The 22,214-nt window shown below is 40.0% G+C and overlaps 1 protein-coding gene and 1 long non-coding RNA gene across 4 annotated transcripts in view; one reads left to right on the plus strand and one right to left on the minus strand.

Moving 5' to 3' along the window:
• Window positions 1-20,912, minus strand: part of LOC136998116 (uncharacterized) — an 84,701-nt gene extending 63,789 nt beyond the window's left edge. The window contains exons 1-2 of the long non-coding RNA XR_010888719.1: window positions 20,501-20,912; window positions 20,307-20,346 (exon numbers count right to left, since the gene is read on the minus strand). This is a non-coding gene — a long non-coding RNA (uncharacterized lncRNA). The remainder of the gene's footprint in view (window positions 1-20,306; window positions 20,347-20,500) is intronic.
• Window positions 15,174-22,214, plus strand: part of 5-HT7 (5-hydroxytryptamine receptor 7) — a 99,583-nt gene continuing 92,542 nt past the window's right edge. For all 3 annotated transcript variants that reach the window (XM_067350309.1, XM_012359875.2, XM_067350310.1), the window contains exon 1: window positions 15,174-15,937. Coding sequence is in view for 1 of the 3 variants with exons in the window: in XM_067350310.1 (XP_067206411.1) it covers window positions 15,920-15,937 (18 nt within the window). In the remaining 2 variants the exon portion in view is untranslated. The remainder of the gene's footprint in view (window positions 15,938-22,214) is intronic.

Here is a 22,214-nt window from a genome sequence, read left to right on the forward strand (position 1 = left end):
TTTGCGCTCCAAGATTTTCTCCATTACGTGTATCGTGGATAAAAAAATTTTTTCGCATAATTCTAATATGACACGACCTGCGGTACCAGCCGGCTGAAATATGTGATGCATATTCACGAGCGACGTCGCTCGAGCGTTATCTCCGCGCTCGTCACCAATTATAAAAGTTCATACGTTACTTAGAAACGTTTCATCCCTCCTGAGGCGGGCAGGGTAAAAGCTCGCTATATTCCTCGGGTTTATAAATTTAAGCCGCAAAATCATCCACCTCAACTTATTAACGGAGATAGACGCTTTCTCAGGATATTAATGTTCCATGGAGACCCCGGCTTCGCCACGATTCTCCGAGATTCGCTAAACTCGTGACGACGCGACGTTTTTCAGCTGCTCATAAGTCGCTAATTTCACCGCTCGTGCCGAGCGCCCGCCGCGTTTTCCGATCGGATTTAGTCCGGACTAATCTGATATGCCGCTTCAACCTCGATCAATTTTGCGTTAACTATTTAACAGACGTCCGGCGAGGAATTACGATCGGGCCGAGCGCAGCGATTTTCGATTATGCGCGCAGCGAGCTTACATTTAAGTGCAAGCTCTGATTAACAAGTAAATTCACCAACATTGCGAACGCGCTGCGTATAGAGTGCAATTAATATAGCGGTTATTATTTATATAAATTAATACGTTTCTCCCATTATATGAAATAATTGTATTCGTATAATTTATTTACATAAATTAATTAATGACATCAATTAAACCGCATTATAAACTGTCCTATTTTAGCTTTAATATTTTTCAATAGTAAATATTATCTATTATCTAAATTTCATGAAACTAATTTATCGGCTTTTATGTTATCACTATCCGTTATTTATCAACTATCATTTAGACGTAAATGCAAATTGCGCCGCATCCTTGCAGCAATAACTGCGACGTTAAATACGCATGCAATCGATCGAGCTCTAATTTAGTCCGCTAAAAATGAGGCGTACAACATTTCGCCAATAACCGCATGCTTGGAATACGTCCGTGTAAAATATCCGCGTGTTGAGTCATTGCAACTATTTAATCGGAAGATCGATAAAGTATGCTGGAAAAAAAGTTCAATCTCGATTTATATCAGCAAAACTGACATATTTTACTCGCGTCACGCAGCAACAAGAAAAACACAAAAAAAAAAACTCAACCATCTTGGAGCTGAAAGATTTCCAGGTTATTTAAAACTCTAATCTTATCAGATTATATTCTTTGAATTCTTACGCGAAGCTTGAAAAAACATAGCACAGATAATGAGGCATAGTATTCAGCATATATGTCGTTTATCGTCTCCATTAGACGTTATTCTCTCCGCTTTGTTCTATACGAGATCTTGGTTATCATTTGTTCTACTTGGATCTTTCTAGCTGCAAAATGAAAGCGTATCAAAGATGCTCTGAAAGTACGACTTTCTCGTATTTTATTTGAAAGAAAAAAAAAATATTCTCTAAGAAATTGCTTTTTCGAAACATTTCATTTTCGTTTATTAAATTTATACTTTTATAATTAATTTGCCTTCTATTTATATTTCTATGTAATTTCTTCGAAAACACGGTCAAGAGATATTCAATTATAATTATTCCGCGCGTTCATGTAAATATGGTCACGGACGTCAGGACACGTTTAAGTGTGGTTGCCCATTAGTACTGCGATTGTTGGATAGTGGCGAGCTACGTCTACTCATGCGGCAGGATCGTGCTCGAGCAGAACTATGTTCGAGTATTACTACTGCTGCTACTGTCTGATCATAACTAATCATCAACCACTGGAATAAACGCGATACAATAAAATTGTTAAATACGAAATCTTGTTTAAAGTATTTTTTTTTTCCTTCTCTTTTTCAGGAAACAGTCAGAGTTTTCAAATCAAGAATAAAGGCGAAATTACCATGCCGTGCTTTTACGTCAGAAAATGTAAATAATTCTTCATATTCTGCAGCGCAATGGCAATAATGTTGCTGAATGCCTTTCTCCTACTCGTTGATTAAATTCCATCTGACGTTACATACGCATTCGTGAAATAACTCATTTCGATATATGAAAATTATTGAAATTGTGCGAAGGGCAAATTGGGTCGCGGCGTACATCAGTCCGCCGATTTCGCTACTTCGCCGGTATTTAACACGCGCCGCCACGCGCGCTAACCTCTCCCCCCCTCCGCCCCCTCCTCTCACGCTATGTAACGTCGAATATATTAATTAAACAGACATGTCCCGAGATCCGACAAGTACCGATAAGTGCTCGGCGTCACGAACGGAGGAAAATTAATGTACCGTGAAGACGAGTTAATAATTCGATTAGATATAGAACGATGTCAAATATTTACGCGCTTTAATGTGTTTCCCGGGTAAATATGCCCGCGCTATCCGTCGTCGTCAACCTTACGTCCGTTTTAAGCTTTAGGCGCACGTTTCGTCTTAATGAACTCGGAAGAGTCATCTGCTTAGTAAGCGTTCCCGAAGAACACGGTGCTGACGAAGGAGCTCTCCGACGGAATTCCATTGTTTAAAACAAAGATATTTACGCTGTCATTCGTTACGAGGAAAACGGCTACGCCGCTATTTGCAGCCTGTCAAGCGACATCGCCGCCGTCGTTCCGCGAATTCTCCGAGTTGTTCTGACGACTCCACGCCAATGTCGCAATACTTTCCAGGGTGGTTGGAATACGCGCTAACTCACGCTTCAACGCATATTATTCACACAGTTCGTTTAAGACGCGATAGAAGCGGGAGCGGAGCGGGAGCGCACCTAGCAGTTGGCGTTTTACGCGCTTCCGCGACGATGACGCTCGCGGAAGCTGTCGCGCCGAGCGTTGTCAGTGCAAATTACGGGTACAAGCGAGCTAAATCGCATAATTTCGTGGTTAAACCCGGCGAGATTGCGATGCGGCGCGGTCGGCTTACGCCGAACGTGAGTACCACTCAAAACTCCGCTAATTACCACTGTAATTTGATTGTCTTGGATGGAATATAAATTGGCGAAAGGTGAGAAAAGTGGGCTGCTGGTAAACGGAAATGGCAAAGTGTCAAGAGCGTGACTTAAATGGCACTTGGCGCATTCCGCATTCTGCATAAAAAGAAAGGTGCACAAGTTTATCCAATTAGAAAAGTTCTAATGTCATTCAGAATTCAAGGTATAGAAATTATATATATTGTGCCGCATAACTGAATTTTATGGTGATTTTCTCGTTCAGACATGAAAAAGGGTATTTTTTTAAATTTAATAATACGCATAAATGTTTAATAAAATAACTTGAAATAATAAAATTACTATTAAATGTATAAATAACTTCATTGCTCAGTTTATATTGCTCACTTTCTATTTTAAAATTTCAATTTTGAAATATAAAAATCTGAAAAATATCGAGTTAAACGAAGATTAAACCAGTATCAGTGATAGCACTCGTAGCAATAAGTTCTAATATTGATACCAAGATATTTAAATATTGAAAGAAAAAAGGGGTATTGGAGTCCATTGGTAGCTTAAAGCTCGCTCGTTTATGCATTCGGGTGCGGATTATGCGGATTACGCGATGGATGACTGCAAAAAATCGATCGCGCGATTAATGAAGCGCTATGCAAATAATCCTATTACGGTCGATTATTTGCACGACGCGATACAGCGTAACGCTGCAGGCACATCGCTTGCGAGATATCAACTTTAAAATAAAAAAAAAAAAAAAAAAAGAAGGACACTCGGAACAACCATCGTTCACCATTTCACTTCGACGAAGACGCTTTTAAAAGAAGAGTGCGGTTGGCTTAACTCTTTCAGTCACCGGTGCTTTATTGAAAGAGACGTACAACATTTTACTGCAATGTTATTACGAGTCTGTATACAAACAGTAAGGCCATTAATTCGCGTTGCCGTGTGTCTACTTCTAAGTAGATGAAATTCTAAGAGAAGAGGAGCACAACGAACAAGGCTTCGTCGATGTGTGCGTCATCGTCGTCGTCTCGCTTTGTCGCTTTTTAGACACAATGTCCCGGAAAATAACGATCCGGGTCGTTAAACGTTAAGTGAAATGTGCGCATTAACGTCCCATCTACGTAATGGTTGAATATAATCCTTCACATTGTAAAAATATCAAGAAGGATACATTTGCATCATTATATATTATTCACGTGGCAATCGAAACGAGAAAAGATGTGGCGAGTAATTTTCATCTAGAGTTGAACAAAGCGGTGAAGCAATTATTCTCATTCGCGAGAAACCATTTTGTAAACGCGCATCATCGCGAAGAAACAAATTCCTCAACGAATTCTTTCGTTCTTCGGGCAGCGAATTAGTTAACTATTGTGTGATAAATAGTCTATTTACTAGAAGCGAAAAAGTGTCATTTATCGCGTCTTTTTCATACAAGGACATTTGTGAAGGACGAAACGACCCGAAATCAATCAATATCCGAAATAAAGGAAGCTCTCGTTATTGACTCCGAGATAAATGACTGTCTCGCTGGCAATATGTCCAATCCATTTGGAACAAACTATTCTCGTCAACTTATGTTTCAATATATTACAAATACGTAAAATAGTAAACGACATCGCAATTAATAATACTTATTCAATATATATACATCCACACATACGTACACGCTATAATTATTTAATAATACAAAAAAATATAATTAATAAATAAAAACATGGTGAAGAAAATATTTTTATATACAGTTTTAATTTCTATTACTTTTTATTTTAGCTTTTAGGTATTTAAAATAAAAAAATATATTAAAAAGTTGAAGCTAAAATTATGTAGAAAAATATTGTCTCTTCTCTATATTTTTATTAAATTTGTATTTTTAACATTATTAAATAACTGAGAGAAATATATCGTCCAATAAATTATTCATATATAAAATTAGGAAGGTAGATAATAATTGTGAAACGTGTCGCGAATACGTCAGAAACTAGAGATACTCCGCGTAAGCCTTGCACCTGACCGGACGACATCGTTCGAGATAACAGACGCAGCGTAATATCATAGATGATGCGCGCAATTTATTCGCATCGTTTAATATCGAGCTCCTAATTATTCTTTTACGGGAGGGAGATTAGCGTGCGATAACATTGGTTCACCGTGTACATGTGTTATGTCGGTCGGACTTTCACGACATACACACGCGTGTGGCTGAAAGCCGAGGTTATCGCGGGTCTGCGGTCCTGACTATCCAACCAATTCCAACCCTGGCGGTGAACGGCCAGGTCGGCTCGCTCCGGCCGATACGTCGAATGCGATAGCCCGAGAGTTTCGGCCCGGCCTGGTCCGACGGCAGCTGCCCTGTCCCGGAGATTAATTGTTTCAGCCGTCATGTTAAATTTAGCGCGAGCGCAAATTGCCTCGCTTGTTGTAATGTCATCGGTTAGACGGACGTACGAAACCGCCGATTATAAAATGCATTGACCCGACGATTCGCGACGATCGGAAAAAAAGGGGCGCGATGACGTCAGAGAGACGTCCCTAGATTTACTATTTACGGTTATTTCGCGCTGTGAATAAAAATACGTTTTGCGAAGGAAAAACTTCATCCGCGTCGAAAACATGTGGCGCGATTCTAAGAAATGCAATCTTCTCGTTAATCATTACAACGTGCTATAAGCGGACGGATAGATATATAATCGATAGTTTTCCGATGACCGAATAACGGCACGCTCGCAATCGTTGGGTGTTATATCGAATGGTATCGGCGTTTCCAGAGAAACGTTATAAATAAATCTTGCGAACCGGTTATGTTACCTCTGTTGCAAGAATAAACGGAGAAAATGTTTCGCGTTATCATAGTGTTTTCCGCAACATGTACGGGGCTTTAATTTCTCACGAGATTTTACGCCGCGTCGTAAATCATCGGTGAAAACAACGAAACACAAATCATTTGCGTAAAATCGAAATGGCGGGGCTGGCGCGTTCAAAGATGAACGAAGCTAGCGGCGAGGCCGGTCGGGCTCGTTATTAGAAAATGGAACCGACAATGTATGGGAGCTGTCGGGTAGACTAACCCAGCAGACATTTCCCGTGCGAACGCGTTGCAACGGACAAATGAGTAATGAAGAAAGTTCTGTCTCCGTAAGGAGCAGCGAAGTTGCGCGAAGAGAACGCGATAACTTTGCGCGATGGTTTACGTGACCGTGATGTCTGCGACAGAAATTTTGCGTCAAGCGTCACCCGCTGCACTGTGCGAGATAAGAAAATCAAAACGACGTAACCTCGCAATTAAGCTTTTGCAACGCAAAAACCAAACTTTCGCGGTCGGATAAAACATGCGTAAAAACAAAGCTGCTTTTTTGGACTTGAGCTATTACATTTTTCTAATCTGATAGCCGCGATTTGCGCGACTAAAAACTTAAGAACAAACTGAAGCACGATACTTTCGAGTAAAAAGAAGGAAACGCTGTAAACATGAAATATTTTCTACCTATTGCCGATGTTATGTAACACTGTATATATACGAGATCTAAAACACGCAGATATTCTTTTAATAATAGATTCTTTAACCAATTTGGAATCAATTTTTCCGACAGCAAAAGTATCGAGACACCGATAATACCAAAGTTACGAATCATAGTAAAAGAAAGAAAAGAAGTTCGCTTTTCACTAAGTTTCAAGACAAACAAATGGTAGCTATGTTCTTCAGTTAGTTTCAAATATATTTTACTTTAATAAAATTTTAAAGCTTATTTAAAGAAATGTACGTTGGGAATTTAAAAAGATGCGATAAACGATCTCTCTGGATATTTTCGCTGAAAAAGAGAACCGATTTCAAACTTCTAAGAATTTTGAGATATTCTGCGTAATATAATTTAGTATTTTCCTAGTTTTTTTAAAGCTTTCTACGAATCATCTTTTTGCCATTGTTTGGATTATTGCTATTGCAAGATTAAATTTTCCTAGAAAGACGTAGTATAAGCGGATTATCTATTTCAGATAGCATTTTCGTTTCCTATGACGATAACTGGGGCTTATCTCTTTGTAATATGCATCTATGCAATCCCCTTGCTGAATTGATGCCTTAGAGACTACATCGTCGTGTAGCTTGATAAGTGCATCTAAAATGCGTAACCGCACTTCTCCCCTCTTGTCACCGACGTCGTTCTCACGGCAGCAGTTTATAAACCTTATGCGCGGAGCAAGTTAAAGTAGACACAGACGCACACACACTCACCTTATATTATTCAGTTATGTAATCCTCTCACGATACATTTTGGCTTTTCATAATCTTTTTTCAGTTTTCATTGGAACGAGTTAGAAAAGTATTGCATCTCGTAAATCCTCTTTTAAAATTTATATCTCAAATAATCGAATATGGCGATATATAAAGCGTGCAAATATGTAATGCTAAAATAATATGATAAATGATAAACTCGTTGGAAAAAATTTTACATGTTCAGAATGGAAATACGCGTTGCTGGATATCAGGATATCTAAGAACTTTATACGAGAAAAGAGAGCTCGGAGAGACCAGGCTCAGAGAGGAATCAAATGTCACAGGAGTGTACCGTGCGCACACATATAGTGGTAAAATCCGCGAAAAGCGATACGGTATTGGACTTGCTATGTGCGTATGCAGATCCATTCTGCGTGCGAGTTGAACGCGCCAGCAAGCAAACACGTAGCCGATAAATGGCGGCTGGTCGGGTATTGTGACGCGAATGAAACATTTGCGCGATGATGGTGGCGGCTCTCGGCGCGATTAATGCGCTTCATCACGTGGAATCCACTTTGACTACGCGCGTAAAAAGTCTCTGAACGCGAAATTATCGGAAAATCACTATACGCGCCAGCCGGCGGGACGGCGCATTATGCGCGACGGCGCACTTTTCATTGAGTTACATCATTATTTTAATCATCGGCTTTTGACGTTTGGTCCCCGCGTCTTTATGCGTTTTAAGCGACTTCGGCAAAAAGCTCGATTGATCTATTCCACGAAGAGTAAAAAAAAATATGAAAATTCTTCTACGATTCGTGACGGTCTGAAAGTTAGAAAATTGCCAACAATCGCGTGGAAACTAGCCATGAAAAATCCAGCTCTTTCTTTTAATAAATAGAGAAGCAATTTTGAAATTGGCTTAATGCGGTCTTTTTATTACAGCCATCTACACCGGAAATTATGCCCATTTATCCGGCGTCGTCGTAATTTGAGCTAAAAACACGCGGACGCAACTCATTCCGATCGAACAAAAATGGCACGTTTAAGCCGACACGCGGCTACTGGCTTTTGAATCGGCAGCGGATCGATAAGTCCGAAGCACGGATTTGTTGAAACAGCAAATCCGCAAAAATAAGCTTTCCGCAATGGTGTGTCGCGGTAGTCCGTATATGCGTCTATTTCGGAAAAATGTAATCGCGGTCGGATTTAGTTTCAACGGATAAATAATGTAATCGCATCGTCGCTACGGGAAGAATCCTATTCCGATCTCTATCTGGAACGAAATCGAGCGATGGCCAATCGATAGCCGGTTGGAAACTTCTAAAATACTTTCGGGATGAGGCCGCCGCGCACACATCGAAAGCGACGCGATGTCGCGGTTCGACACGCTGCGGACCGATACGCGAGTTGGGAGGATTCCAACTGTTGTCGAGTGGTTCGAAAACCAAAGGTTATTTAGGTCTGTGTAGACATTTTATTTTCCCAGTGAGCGTTTCAATTCCTATTCCGACATGAAAGGCCTTAGAGCTAAAATAAAAAAAAATCTTTAAACCGCTTTGGTTTGTAACAAATAAAACTTTAACGTTAATTAATGAAACGTTAATAATTTCTAATTCGTTGCTAAAATCACTGCTATGTCGTTTAATCCCCTTTCGGGTTGGAGCTGTCGCGCGGAAACAGAAGTTACAGCATTACAATCGAAATACCGCTTTCAAGCAATATTGTTAGTTTGCCAAAAAGCTCACGATCAGCCCCGCTAGTTACACTTAGTTACGCTACCTATTCTGGTTGTTATTGATGCTGATGCAGTCGAGGTCTCTCAGTCCCAGCGGTCTCTCTCGGCTCTCTCAGACGCTTCACGACGCAGTTTCTGAAAGGCTAACGACGGGCAACGGCGGTTCTAAGACGAACTAAATGATCACTTAGGTTCTCTAACGAAACTCTTGCATGCCCAAAAGCCTCACGCCGACCGTAAGGTCTTGCGTATGGAACAACGTTTCCGATAGTTCCTTGATTAAAGTGTTAATGAAAATAGATAGCCACTCCTCGACTAATAATCGACTTTTATTTTTACATAGATTAACTATTCCACGCTCATCTGTTTTAGTGAGAGCAAATTCCGGGGATATCTTTATTCCGGAAGTATGGAGCGTTCGTGTGTTTTCCCTGAAAAATGCACGCCTCCAGACTTAATTGACTTTTCTTGTTGGTTCTTTAATTGGAAGTTTCTCTCGGGATATTTTACAGCGCGCTTGCATTAGCGAAATGAAAGCTCTACGGAAGATTAGGAATGGTTACATAGCAACAGTTATACTATGCGTTAGTAGAGGAATCGATAGATACCAGTCGATCGGTTGCTCGCTCGCTCGCTTGCGTATTCGCAGGAATATCGTTGCGTGGAATTGACGGCTGTGTCGAACGGCTCGAATTTCGGGGATCAATTTTGCGTCGAAACGCGGGAACACCGAAACGCACTATGTTCTCTCTACGCCCCAAACGCTGCAGATTCCAGGTATTCCGTATAATCTTGATGGACACTTGCGGGAACGTGATATTAATTCCAAAATCCGAATGTACCTGCGAATTTAGCCAGAACGGGAACTGTTCCTACTGTTCCGACTGTAATTAAAGCGCGAAGCGCGAAGGCTTTGTAGGCGACTTCGCATAAAAAGACTCGTGAATTACACACACACACACACACACACATATGCATATGTATATAAGTATATACATTTGTTCCGCGTGCTCTACATTTTTTATATATTTTATTTAATTTTAAAAGTTCTTATCTCTCAGCACAACTATTAAGTGCACACTGGGATTTAGCTACAAGATTTAATTATTCTGTAATTTGCCTTCCTGTTCTGTTCTCAAGAGAGAAAAGTAATATTCTACTCGTTGGAATTTTAGGAGATCAGATCTTTCGGGATTAAATTTTATAATAGATTAGAGTTGTAGTTGAGCCAAAGTCTAAAAGGATGTCGGTCCAAAAATATTAGAAATGTTTTGCCTTTCGTGTTTTAATAAAGTATTATGTATTCAAATATTTCACATAGATTTATTCAATTATCCGAGTGAACGAATTCAAAAATTTATATTAATAAAAAATCGCTCGATAAAATTTATAGGTATCGTATTTCAAGTTTTGCAGCCTTCTAATTGACATGCGTCTATTTGTGAACCTCTCGGACTATATAAATGCAGATTCGAGTAGTTTAACTAACGCTTACGTGAGCAAGCAGGCGGATACTTCCGCTATACGCCGTTCGCAGCCGAAACTACCGTAGATTCCGAGTCGGGGGCGACGTCACCGTGAGATTCATGGCGAACTCTCGGGCATGTAAACTTCATAATTCCATTCAGCCGCTATCGATTGCCGCACTTTAACGACTAAGGAGGCTCAATATCACGCCGCCGGATCGGGACTCGTGTCGGTAAATTAACGGCAGTTCGCGCTTTTACGACTTTCGGATTTGCTTTGGCGGCAGGCAATCATCTTCTGCATTATGCGCACATAGAAAATCGATATCACGCTGCCAATCTCGGAAGATAACGTATTCCATGGCAAGAAAATATTCATTGAAGAAAACTCGAGAGAAAAATAGCGTTAGAAAATAGAGAATCGCCGCGAAGAGACGTGGGCGTCCTTTAACTGTGGTTAAATTTTTCTAACCCGAAATGCAGGTTCTTATTTTGACAAACGATGAATAGCGTATGAGCAAGATCCAGATATAAATCAAATAAAGTAAAATGTGAAAACTTTCAGAGAAATTTTACATAAGATGATTAATTTGCTACAAGAGCGCGTAATGTATCTCGCGCGTTATACGATTTATTACTTTAATTAAAGTTCATGTAGATTTTTTTTATACACCTGCGGTAAAAAAAAGTTATCGTTCTTTATTATCGTGCTCTTTATCGTGCTTCTCTTATGCCGGTTGTTCGACCAATTCGTCCGCGTTCGAGGGACAAAAAGAGAGAAAGACGTTCTTTTAATTAAAATTTCGTTACGTATTTTAATAATGTACTTACAACAAGATTTCCTATGAGAATAATTTATATCCGCGATGTAATTTCTATTGCGGATTATACTCCGGGAATATTGTAATTGCGTGCGAGTTCTAAAACGTCCCGTTTCTATGCCCCAATTAAAAACCGCGTGCACATGGCGACGAATAGCCTTTTATACATCACGTCTCGGATATTTTAGACTTAATGCGCAATATCGTGCGGCCGTTACAATGAATTTTCGGTGAAAACATTATTTTATTTTCATAGCGCTCGTCTACCTCTATCTTTCTGCCATTGAGGTTGGTTTATCGGCACTTACGAGTTGCCGTCAGGTGCTCACAAAAGCTTGAATATCCATGTATCCGGATTTTATTTCTCTGTATTAAAAATTCTGGTCAAAAAAAAAAAAAAAAACGACCGGAATTTAATAGATTCGATTGATGCTAACTATGAAAGCCCGATCGATGCATCATGTCAGTAATTTCTGTTTTTTCCTGCCATCAATCTAACGAACGATACTTCTTTCTTCATGAATAACGACGTCGATTACATCCATTAATACATGATAAATGAAACGCCAACATACGCTCTCTCCATTCGAGCGAGATAAATATGACGCTTCAAGAAAAGAAATATACGGCAAAATAGCTATCTTTTTTCTTTGAATTCTGCTACACAAAAATACAACAATAATAAATTAATTGAAATTGTGGAGATGAAATTATTCATAAAGTATATTGAAAGTATATTGATTTTCAGATGTTTGTAAAATGAAAAACAATATTTCCATTAATCCGCATTCATTAATTTCTGCTTTTAAAAATATTTTTTTCAAAAAATCCGTTTTTGTCTCACTATTATATCACACAATCAAGTAGCAATATAACTGTTGGGCAGCCGCTGATAGCGAGACGTTTCCCATCGCGTTTAATATTATTCGCACGCTAATGGAGCTAGTCCGCTAATCGAAACGCGCGAGCGCGGTCGAAAGCCACTTCAACACCCGAATGCGATATAACGCGCAGCACACAGTGGATTTCTGTTCTGCAATGATAACGAGAGAGCGACACAATGAGTATTCAGAGGTGAGAGAGTACGAATGGCGCGGATAATTCGGTACGGTGCGCGTCGCGCGGCCACCGTGCGCTCGATTCTCCCAACACTTGTTGCTGCGAACGCGAATGCTGAGCTAATATCAGATGAAAAATCTCTCGTAGATGCGTGTATCTGCGCGTATAAAGCTATTTTAAGCAGTCGGAGAAAGGATTTAAGTATTCGAGCTATTCCCTGCGTCGAAAAGAATATTTAACGGGTTAAATCAATATGCATAAAAAAATTAAGTCAATTTTAAACATTGTCGTGTTCTAAAAACTTATATCATTGATTATCTTTATGTAAAATTTTGTATAAAAATTTTTGTAAAAATATTAAAAAATAATATAGCTATTAATTTTTTAAACTAACATTTCTAAAAAATTGACTCCAATTCAGCCGCGAGCAGTAAAATAAAAATATCAAATTTCTTTTTATTCTTACAATTATCTATTAATATAAGAAAATTTTATAATTTGTTGAAATAGCAAGAAACATGTTTGTAAACTTGAGAAACTAAACTAATATTTAAAAAAGACTATTAATTTGCTGATAAGAGAAAACCATTCTATCGAAAATCTGTTACGTGACTCGATATAGAATGTATCTAAGAGTATGCGCACGAAACTTGAAACAATTCTTATTAAAAAAGTTACAAATTTTAAAGAATGCCTGTGTCTAGAAAAAAATAAGATTAAAATCTGCATTAAAAATTATTATTATTACACTTTTCGACTAGTCATTGATGTGTCTGAAGTTTTAGAGAACTATTCTCGCGACATAAAACTTTCATAAAGTGTGACAAAATGCCTTTTTCAAACTTTTCAGTTACTTAAGTTAGTTAAAGTAAGGATATTCTCTTTTTACATTTAAATGCATTCATTCATTTTCCTCATGTAATTGTAATATCTATGTATTTCGAGATGGCCGGTTATATACAATATATGATCGAGTATATAATTATAAGTTAAAGTATAATAATTATAAGTTAAAGTTAACTCTAGCGTCCCCAAGCACCATCAATAAATGACGGATGGTCTGCTGTAATCGAAACCTTCGATCTCTGCCAGATACGTGAAGAATGATGTAAGAAGAAATCCGGGACTGTTTTGCGCAGCCTTGTGACAGGCTCTTCAGTGACAATGGCAGCTTTGTATGAAAAAGAGGGAAAGAAAAAGAGAGAGAGAGAGAGAGAGAGAGAGAGAGAGAGAGAGAGAGAGAGAGTGTGTGTGTGTGTGTGTGTGTGTGTGTGTGTGTTTGTGGGAAAACTCGTTATCGGCGCTCAGTGCGCATGCCAATTAACGAATTATTTCTTGTATCTCGAAATTGAAAAAACAATTTTCTTTTTTTTTTTTTTACGCAACACAGAGAGAGATTTTTAACAGATTTACTTCGGTCGGCTCTCTCCGTCGCTCTCTTTTCTGCTTGGATAATCGAAAGGCTCTCGGCGGAGTAATCCGTCATCGTTTACTGAGTCAAGCATCTCCCCAGGGTATTTTATCTCGCATTATCGCGCCGTCGCGTCGCGAAGGAGCGACTTGCAAAAGTGCAAGATTTTCGAAAGCTCAACTCAACCTGACCTGACAGCGCGCGATGCTCCTCGACGGTTCTTTGCGACGCGATACCGTAAGATCATCTCGAATTACTCTCGCGTTTGGATTACTGTCGCTCTTTCGCCCGAGACCGTTTATTTAACTCAACGAGGGAACGACGTGAAAGCATCCCCCTGAAACGCGACAGCCACCAACGCTTGCTCCTCTCTCTCTCTCTCTCCTCTCTCCGGCGTCGAAGTTTGAATTACCTGCAAATCAATCGTCACCGCCGTGTTTGCAGATGCCTCGCGTTTCTCGCGTTCACGAAGGTAACGTGAACGTATGCTGCGTTTTATCGCAACGGCTCGCGTAAAGTTTCGACGAAAGCAAAAGAGCAGCCTTGACTAAAAAAATGATTATGCGTATATATGTATAAAATGTCTCAAAACTCGCATACATCCCTTTGATGACAAATTCAGAGCTAATTTTTTCTCAGCGAAAATATCCAGAAAGATCGCCATTTGTCGGACTTTTTTAATTTTCGACGTCATTCATCTTTTAAACTAGATTCAATAACTGACAAATTGAAATTAAAGTAAAGACCATTTAAAATTAATTGAAAAATGATCGTTTATTTGTTTCTTCAAAACTCAATTTATCCTTTTTTCCTCATAATTCTTATAACTTCTTACAATACTTTTTCTAAAAATATCAATGTTTCGACATTTATAGTGAGAAAAAAATCGACTCCGAATTAATCAAAGAATCTCATTAAAAGAATATGCGCGAGTGTTGAGGCAGCTTGCATAACTTCTTTTCCAACGGGACCTTGACAGAAACTGACATTTCCTTTCTCAAATATATTCTCATCCTCCGCTCTCGCGACATTTCTCGTTACTGAACGAAGGGTCGTGTGCTTATCAAAAGATTCAAGATGCGCGGGTAAAAGTGCATTCTCGTGTATGCATTACGAAGGGCATTTAGATCGCAAATATTCCATGTGACGTTCCAAATGTCAAATGATATCTGTCTTCAGCACAGAGAACAGTTGCTATTCTCTCGGATCGTCCGGCGGCGCCGATTCTCTTCCCGACTCGCGCTTTCGACATTCTGCCGCCCACTTCCGACGGAATATTCGTGTGGATGGAGCCCACATCCGGGCTCTCAGATTGCGAACACGCAATTTCGCGGACAAAAGCGTAAACGTAGGCGCGATTTCTCTACGTAGGGCGTTACGATGCAAGCGTTGCGTCATACATCGGCCGGCTTTTCCGGATAGGGCAGTGTAATTTGGCGACGCGGCGCTTGCGCCGCGCAAGGCGGGTCCGGGTCAACGGCAAGAACCCAGTCTAGTCGCACGACGAACGTTCAGCTGGCCTGGTTGCGTTGCGTCGCGACGCTCCGGAGTCGCGAGTCGCGAGTGTCCGCGTTTCTTTCCTTCCCTCTCTCGCACGCGCTCTATCCCCCCCTCCCCCTCTTTCTTTCACTGTTTACCCGTCCACCCTCGTCCCAGTCGCCCTTCCACCGGCAATGCGAAAGCCCGCCACTCCGCCGACGGAAAACTCGAAGCAACAGGATGCGATTGCGCCAAACGAAAACGTGCAATTTCCCGCGAAATTTTAGCCGCACGCCAAGACAGACGACGCAAAAGCCTTTCGGCTGAACATTGAAGGGAATCACCGGGCCGCGAGTGGATCGTATTGGTTTCCCGAGGGAAGAGTAATGCGCGAGTAACTGTTGAGAGGAGGAAACGCGAAACAGTGCTCTCGATAGATAATCGATTTTGGCCGCGAGCGATCAACGACAAGTTTGACACTTCCGCCGCTTCTGCGTTATCTCGAACGGGCGGTAAGACGCGGAAATAGTTAATCCGTCAAGAGAGAACGAGCGAGCAGCTAACGAAGCGGAGGAGAAAACAAGGTCGATGGACCCCGTAGTGCTGTGAAACTGTCTGGTGATGCGTGATCGAACAACTTCCCGAACGGAGGCTGTTGCTACTACTGTCATCGGCGGTCTCGCGAGCGAGCTGGTACGAAGATCGTCAATCGATTGCGACGGCGACGGGGCGGCGAGCGCGGAACCCGGCTTTCTCGGCCTATTGGGACAATCGCATGCGACGGCTTAAGCCGGTAGGTGAATCTTTCCCTCCTCCTTTCTTTTTTTTTCTTTTTCTTTCTTTTTTTTCCCTTTTTCCCTTTACTTACGCCTTTTTAATGGGAAACTCAGCGCACGGCGCTGCAAAAAAAAAAAGAAAAAAAAAGAAACGAATAAAAGCTCCGGGTGCAGCGCCGGAGAGAGGAAATTGGTTCGTATCGACCTCTCGTAAGTCCCGATTTCTCGAATCGTATGGTTGAAGATGTTTGCCGAAGGTAACATCTCACATTGTCATCATTATCTTCTCAGATAAATTCTATCCTCGGAGAAATTTATTCGCATTTATTCGGACGGGGAATAATATCACCAGCCGGCACAATTCTTACCGCCAATGATTTTTACGCTCTTCGCGACGCGCACCGCGATGATGTAATAACTCGAATGTAAAGACGCAATAGAAATGATATATCTTTTCCTTCACTAAGATTCCACTTGCGACTAGTAGAGGATGTGCATAATGGTATCATGTTGCAATATTTATAACTATTATACGAGCACGGAGGCCGAGGTTAGAGGTTGCTTGTTATGATGCTCATTGAAGAACGCGGAAATAATTGATTAAAGCCTTTTTAAAAGCTACTCCAGCGTAAAGCCGAGACGCGGCGTCAATAGAATCCGCGCTGTGTATATCCGCAATACCGGTTATATTAAAGCGTATGTTACGCATGAGTGTCGCGAAAAGATAATGATATAATGGCGATGAAAATACAGCTAGTTTGAATGTGTTCTAGAATGACATGTCTTTTGAATAATAAATAAAAATATAGACAAGGAAAGGCAGTCACGCGAAAATAGTTACAGCAAATTATAAAAATGTAATAATGAGCTCGCAAATTACAGAATTAAGTCTGGCCTTCTAGTCACGCGGAAAACACGGATTTGCTTTTAAATCTAGATTCGAATTATAAGGAAATATGTAACAAATTGAATAGCATAAAAGAGGTGAAAACTGATCACATGAAGTATATACAGAGATATATAAAATGGTATAAAGGAAAGGTTACGAAACACAATAAGGCGATGGAAAAGATAAGAATGAAATACGACGCAATATATTATATTTCGATAATGCAAGTCCTTATCGAAATTGTAATGCTCCAGATGCACGTGTGTCCCAAGTATTACGACTGCAATATGTACGGCGGCCTTAATATCTATGTAAATAAAATATGATGCAGCTACATTCGTGAACGCGACGCTTTGTGTTTACGATCTGTTTCTCTCAATCCACAAGAGGCTGCAGCAACTTTGCAATCTTATTAACTGTGCAGCTACAAATTATATCGCGCACAATTGTACTTCACGAGTATCAGAAACGCGACTTTTTCTTTTAATTCATTAAATTGTTAAGTCAATTAGTTGAGATATCATCTGCAAATTAGGAGAGACACGGAAGAGTGGAGTGAAAGAATAATATACAATACGCCGCGCGCAAGATTTATTAAGAATAATATATCTGAACGTACTTCAAGAGCATTATCGCGCGGTTACATTTATCAAACGCCGCGCGCATTCAGGTGAATGATTTATTTCGAGCAAGGAATAGCAATTAGTCGTTTTTCCGTGTTCAGCGACAATCTCGTCGTCGCACGAAAGCTTCGAAACAAATGGAAATATCATGGTAATATCATGGCACTATTAATTATCGTTACGTTGGGCAGTACATGCGCAGGGTATGCGCCACGTCGCTCACTACCAACTCCCATTGCCGGTACATTAATGCGACCGCGCTTTTTTCTAATGTACAGGCTCTCGCACCACTCTAATACCACGGCGGTTATTGCAGCGTGGAGTATTCCGTAATAACGGTACGAAATTATTCCGGAGCAGTTTCGTCGCACTTCGATCTAGAGAGCACATAATTTTTGTATTGACTTGGGAATTTAATTCCCCAAACGCTCAACGCTCAGAAATTCATAATCGATAATTGATGCCGTGGCGTGTTCTAAGTGCGTTCATGATTATTAAACACATTTATTACGTATTAAGCATATTAATAAACATGATCATTAAACTTCAGTTTCGATTAAAATTGCACGCGCGTGTACAAAAAGAAGAAAAAAAAAGACTCGCCGAGGCAATTTCTGATCGGATCAGGCTCCACCGAAGTTGCCGCGTGAATTATTCAACTCCGGAAGGAAACGCGGCGGATAAAGCGGCGATTACGAGGGAAGGGTTCCGCCGTCCCTCCTTATACAACGAGATTAGCGGCATTTTATAAACGTGATGAAGGATGAACAGTCGAAAGGCGAGAAAGATAGCGCGACGCGACGCGGTAGCCTGCCTTCCGAAATATTATTACGCGATCATATATCCTGTGGCAAAAATAAATGAAATTGTTTCATGAAAAACGTGCTCTTTATACGGTCGTCAGCGAGCTTCCTAATAAGCCCAAGAAAATCTTTTCGACACGCTGGAACCTTTAATAAATCAGCGAGAGTTTGCGGCATATGTAGTATCACTCGGCCTGTCGTCGCGTGTCTCGCGATACAGAACTTCAAAAAAATCTCTCCGCGGAGAGAAACTTCCGGCGAAAGCAAAAAGTTTCCGTTATCGGTGCACACGTCTCACCGCATTGGAAAAACTCCCTGGTATACTTTCGCGGCCAGAGACGTGGCCGATATATGTACGAAGCGTTGGAAAAGCGTGGAGCTCTGCGCGGCGCAATACGAAAGTAAGAGCTCGTTTAGCGTTAATACAAATGATCGAATTTCTGCGTTAAAAGGTTCAATGCTTTTTCGCGAAAAGAGAAGAAAATAATTCATCGCTATTAGAGAAGAAAATAATTCATCACTATTAGAGAAAGAAAAAGAAGAAAAGGAAGATGTATACAATCGCGATATAATAGAAAAATAAGAAATCGCATTAATACAGACGAGGGGAGAAGCTGAATTTTGCATCAAACGTCTGTCCAATGCTGTCTCGTGAGAAATATTGTTTTTCCAGAAAAGACATCTTTACATATGTATGCGAGGAACAAAAAAAAGAAAAAAATTGCGACGTTATTATTCATAAGACAGATGCGAACCTACCGACAATAAGTTTTTGCATACAATCGTAATGCAATAAAAAAATAAGAAATCATATTAATATAAACGAAGGGAAAAGCTGAATTTTTCATCAAACGTCTGTCCAATGTTGTCTCATGAGAAACATTGTTTTTCCAGGAAAGACATTATCTTTACATATATATATGCGGGGAACAAAATATGAAATTGCTACGCTATTATCCATAAAACAGATGCGAGATTACTGAGTTTTTGAAGCTTGGCTTGCAATTCGAATAATGAATGCGACGTCCGGTTCGCATTAGACATTGTGCACACTCGGTTGTATATTTTCTTCTGCATCTGTACGTATTTTCGCACGGTCTGTTCTCTATGTTTCCCGACGCTTACTCTTCCCGGACGGTGATAACTCGCGTTAGATGCCAACGCCGACATTCAGCTAACTGGCGGCTACCGCGCCCCACGTTTTATGCATCTCTCTCTCACTCTCTCGCTCTCTCTCTCTCTCTCGCTCTCTCTCCGCCCACTGGCAGCATCATGGTCAACGGGCACGTCCGTGTGCGTAAGATTTCTCCATTGTTACGGATGCTCGGTGTGCCGTAAATTACTAAACGTATCTCAATGTTGCAGCGCAATGCAAACTCGCGCCGTATATACATCATACGTGTAGAGATAGGGAAAATGTAGCGTTGGGAGAACGTAAAACGAGAGAGCTACTACTTCGCAGTACTGTACGAAATTGCAAGATATACCGATGCATTATGAAGGAATAGTACGAGCCATGATGCTTTATGAACGGACGGCACGGCGATATCTCAAATAGCGGATTTACACAGCAAGTATAGAGAGACGCATAGCAATATCTCAAGTAATATGTCTACGGAAAGAGCAAATAGGAAATTTGCTGCAAATATAGCTTATTTCAGATTCAAAACGAACGAGATGATGACGGACTTAATTTCACATCTCTTTAAATAGATGTCTTATAGAAAATTCGTTTAATTAAAACAAAATTTTATGTCTTATAGAAATTCTGAACCCAATCATAATAATTTTACTGCTTTTGTTTCTATTATTTAGAATGTTCTATAAATTTTTAATGTAAAATTTTTAATTCTCTTTATTTGGAAATATATAGAAAATCAAAATAAATTATTTTATATAGCTAAATATTTAATTTTTTGCAGACTACAAAAGATCAAAGTTAAAAATGTATGTGCAGCAAAAATAAAGATAATTAATTTTACAATATTCTGTATACTTTTCTGTATATTTCTCAAATTTTCGTAAATCTACTTACTTTTAAAATTAAAACAGTATTTTGATCTAGACTTACCAATACGATGCGCAGCGGTGGAGTTGGTGGCTACGTTGATCTGCAAAATACAAAAATAAATACAGATTATAATTAAACTTAAAATAATTTTCTATAAGTATAATAATTATTTTTTAATGATACAAAATACTATGCAATCATCATGAGAACAAACAATTAATAAAACAAGCAACAAATAATAAGTAATAAATTACCTTAACGTTGCTCCACCGCCTGATGCCCCCCCCCGGCCTCCTTTTCCTCTCGGTAGTCCGTCGATGGCTGCTCCTTTCTCACTCGCGAAACTATGACGATCGCGCGATATTTTAAACGGCACTATCCGATATTAATTATTTTCTCGACGCGAGCTTTGTACAGCACAACAAAGCAAAAACTCGAGAAAACACAAAATCGCATGCAATTATAACCTACGCTCGCAACGTCGAAGCCGGCGGCCAAAGGGAAATACAATATACAATCTCAGTCACTAATCACGGAAAGCTAAGTCGTACGATTACTGCATCAACAATTATTTGTAAGAAATAATCTTATAATATTTGTCGCAAGCGCAATATAAGAGAAAATGTAGCTAGTTAGCGGAGCGGTTCCCTTTGCCGTCTGCTCGACTTGAATATAGCCATGCGAATAGTAGCAAGGTGATAGCGCGGCTACAATAGCACTCGTACGGCGCGAAAATGTAAACAACTGACGTCACGAGCTAGTGTCGAAATTCTTGAAAATACTTTCACGCGTACTTGTTTACACATTACTCTGCTACCCTCTGCGATCTTTCTATTATTTATCTTAACACGAACAGAATATTAGAATATTATATTATTTCTCATGTATGGCAATAAATATAATAAATTATTTTCTACAAATAATTGCTGATTCACCGTTCGCGCGTTTGATCAACTAATATATCGCAATCTCCAGTTGCAAAAGCTAAACAATCAATAATTTCAAAAGGATTAAATCATTTTTATATCACAATTGCGACAAATATTATAAGATTCGTAATCGCTTGCGCGTATATTACCTCACGGGATAAAATTCCAGCGTCGAGCGAGTGCGTTTAAAATAGCGTAGGTCATCGTATCGATAGACGTGTTATTGACGAGCACGTAACTGACGACAGCGTAGGCAGGGCGCGAATCGTCATTGCGGCTGACAACTTTTATCGACGCGAGCAACATATAGACTACACACTTAGAAAGAAATTGATAAATCGATAAAACAATGCTCAGCATGAATACGAAAGCGGAAATGCGAGTTTGTCGCGCAACACTCAAAGAGAAAGAGAGAGAGAGAGAGAGAGAGAGAGAGAGAGAGAGAGAGAGAGAGAGAGAGAGAAACAATCGATTCAGACTATTCTCTTGATTATCTTTGGTGAGATTGCTATCACGCGTCCCAGGATAACGAAACAGTCTGCTTGAGACGGATTGAAACCTAACGAAATTAGGGACGCCGCGAACTTCTTGTGACGACTGTACTTGTTCTCTCTCTCCGAGGACTACAAGATGTATATCCCATCTGTCATTCCATCAGTATAGTGCACAAATTGAATATTAATACCGAAGTTTCGCCCGCTGTCCCCGAAGAAGCAGAAACGACGAATAAGGAAGACAAAGAAAAGAGCGAGCGGAAGCACGGAAAACTTCTTTCCTCCGAAATCGCGCAGTTTCTCTCAATTGATATGCCGCCTACGCAACCGCTCGAAAAAAAAGGATCTGAAATAGATGACCCGTATATGCGTAACTTTCACATTGAATCATACAACTATACGTGGGCATTCGTACGCGTTTGCGCCCCCTCAGTGCGGAAAACATAAAGGGTGTATTAATACATCGTTGTGCGTATATTAATTTATATACTGATATTTTTGTAATACCAAAAATGCGATCAGAATGTCCCATTTCATTCGTAGGA

Source organism: Linepithema humile, chromosome 2, assembly GCF_040581485.1.
Source record: "Linepithema humile isolate Giens D197 chromosome 2, Lhum_UNIL_v1.0, whole genome shotgun sequence".
NCBI classification, from domain to species: domain Eukaryota; kingdom Metazoa; phylum Arthropoda; class Insecta; order Hymenoptera; family Formicidae; genus Linepithema; species Linepithema humile.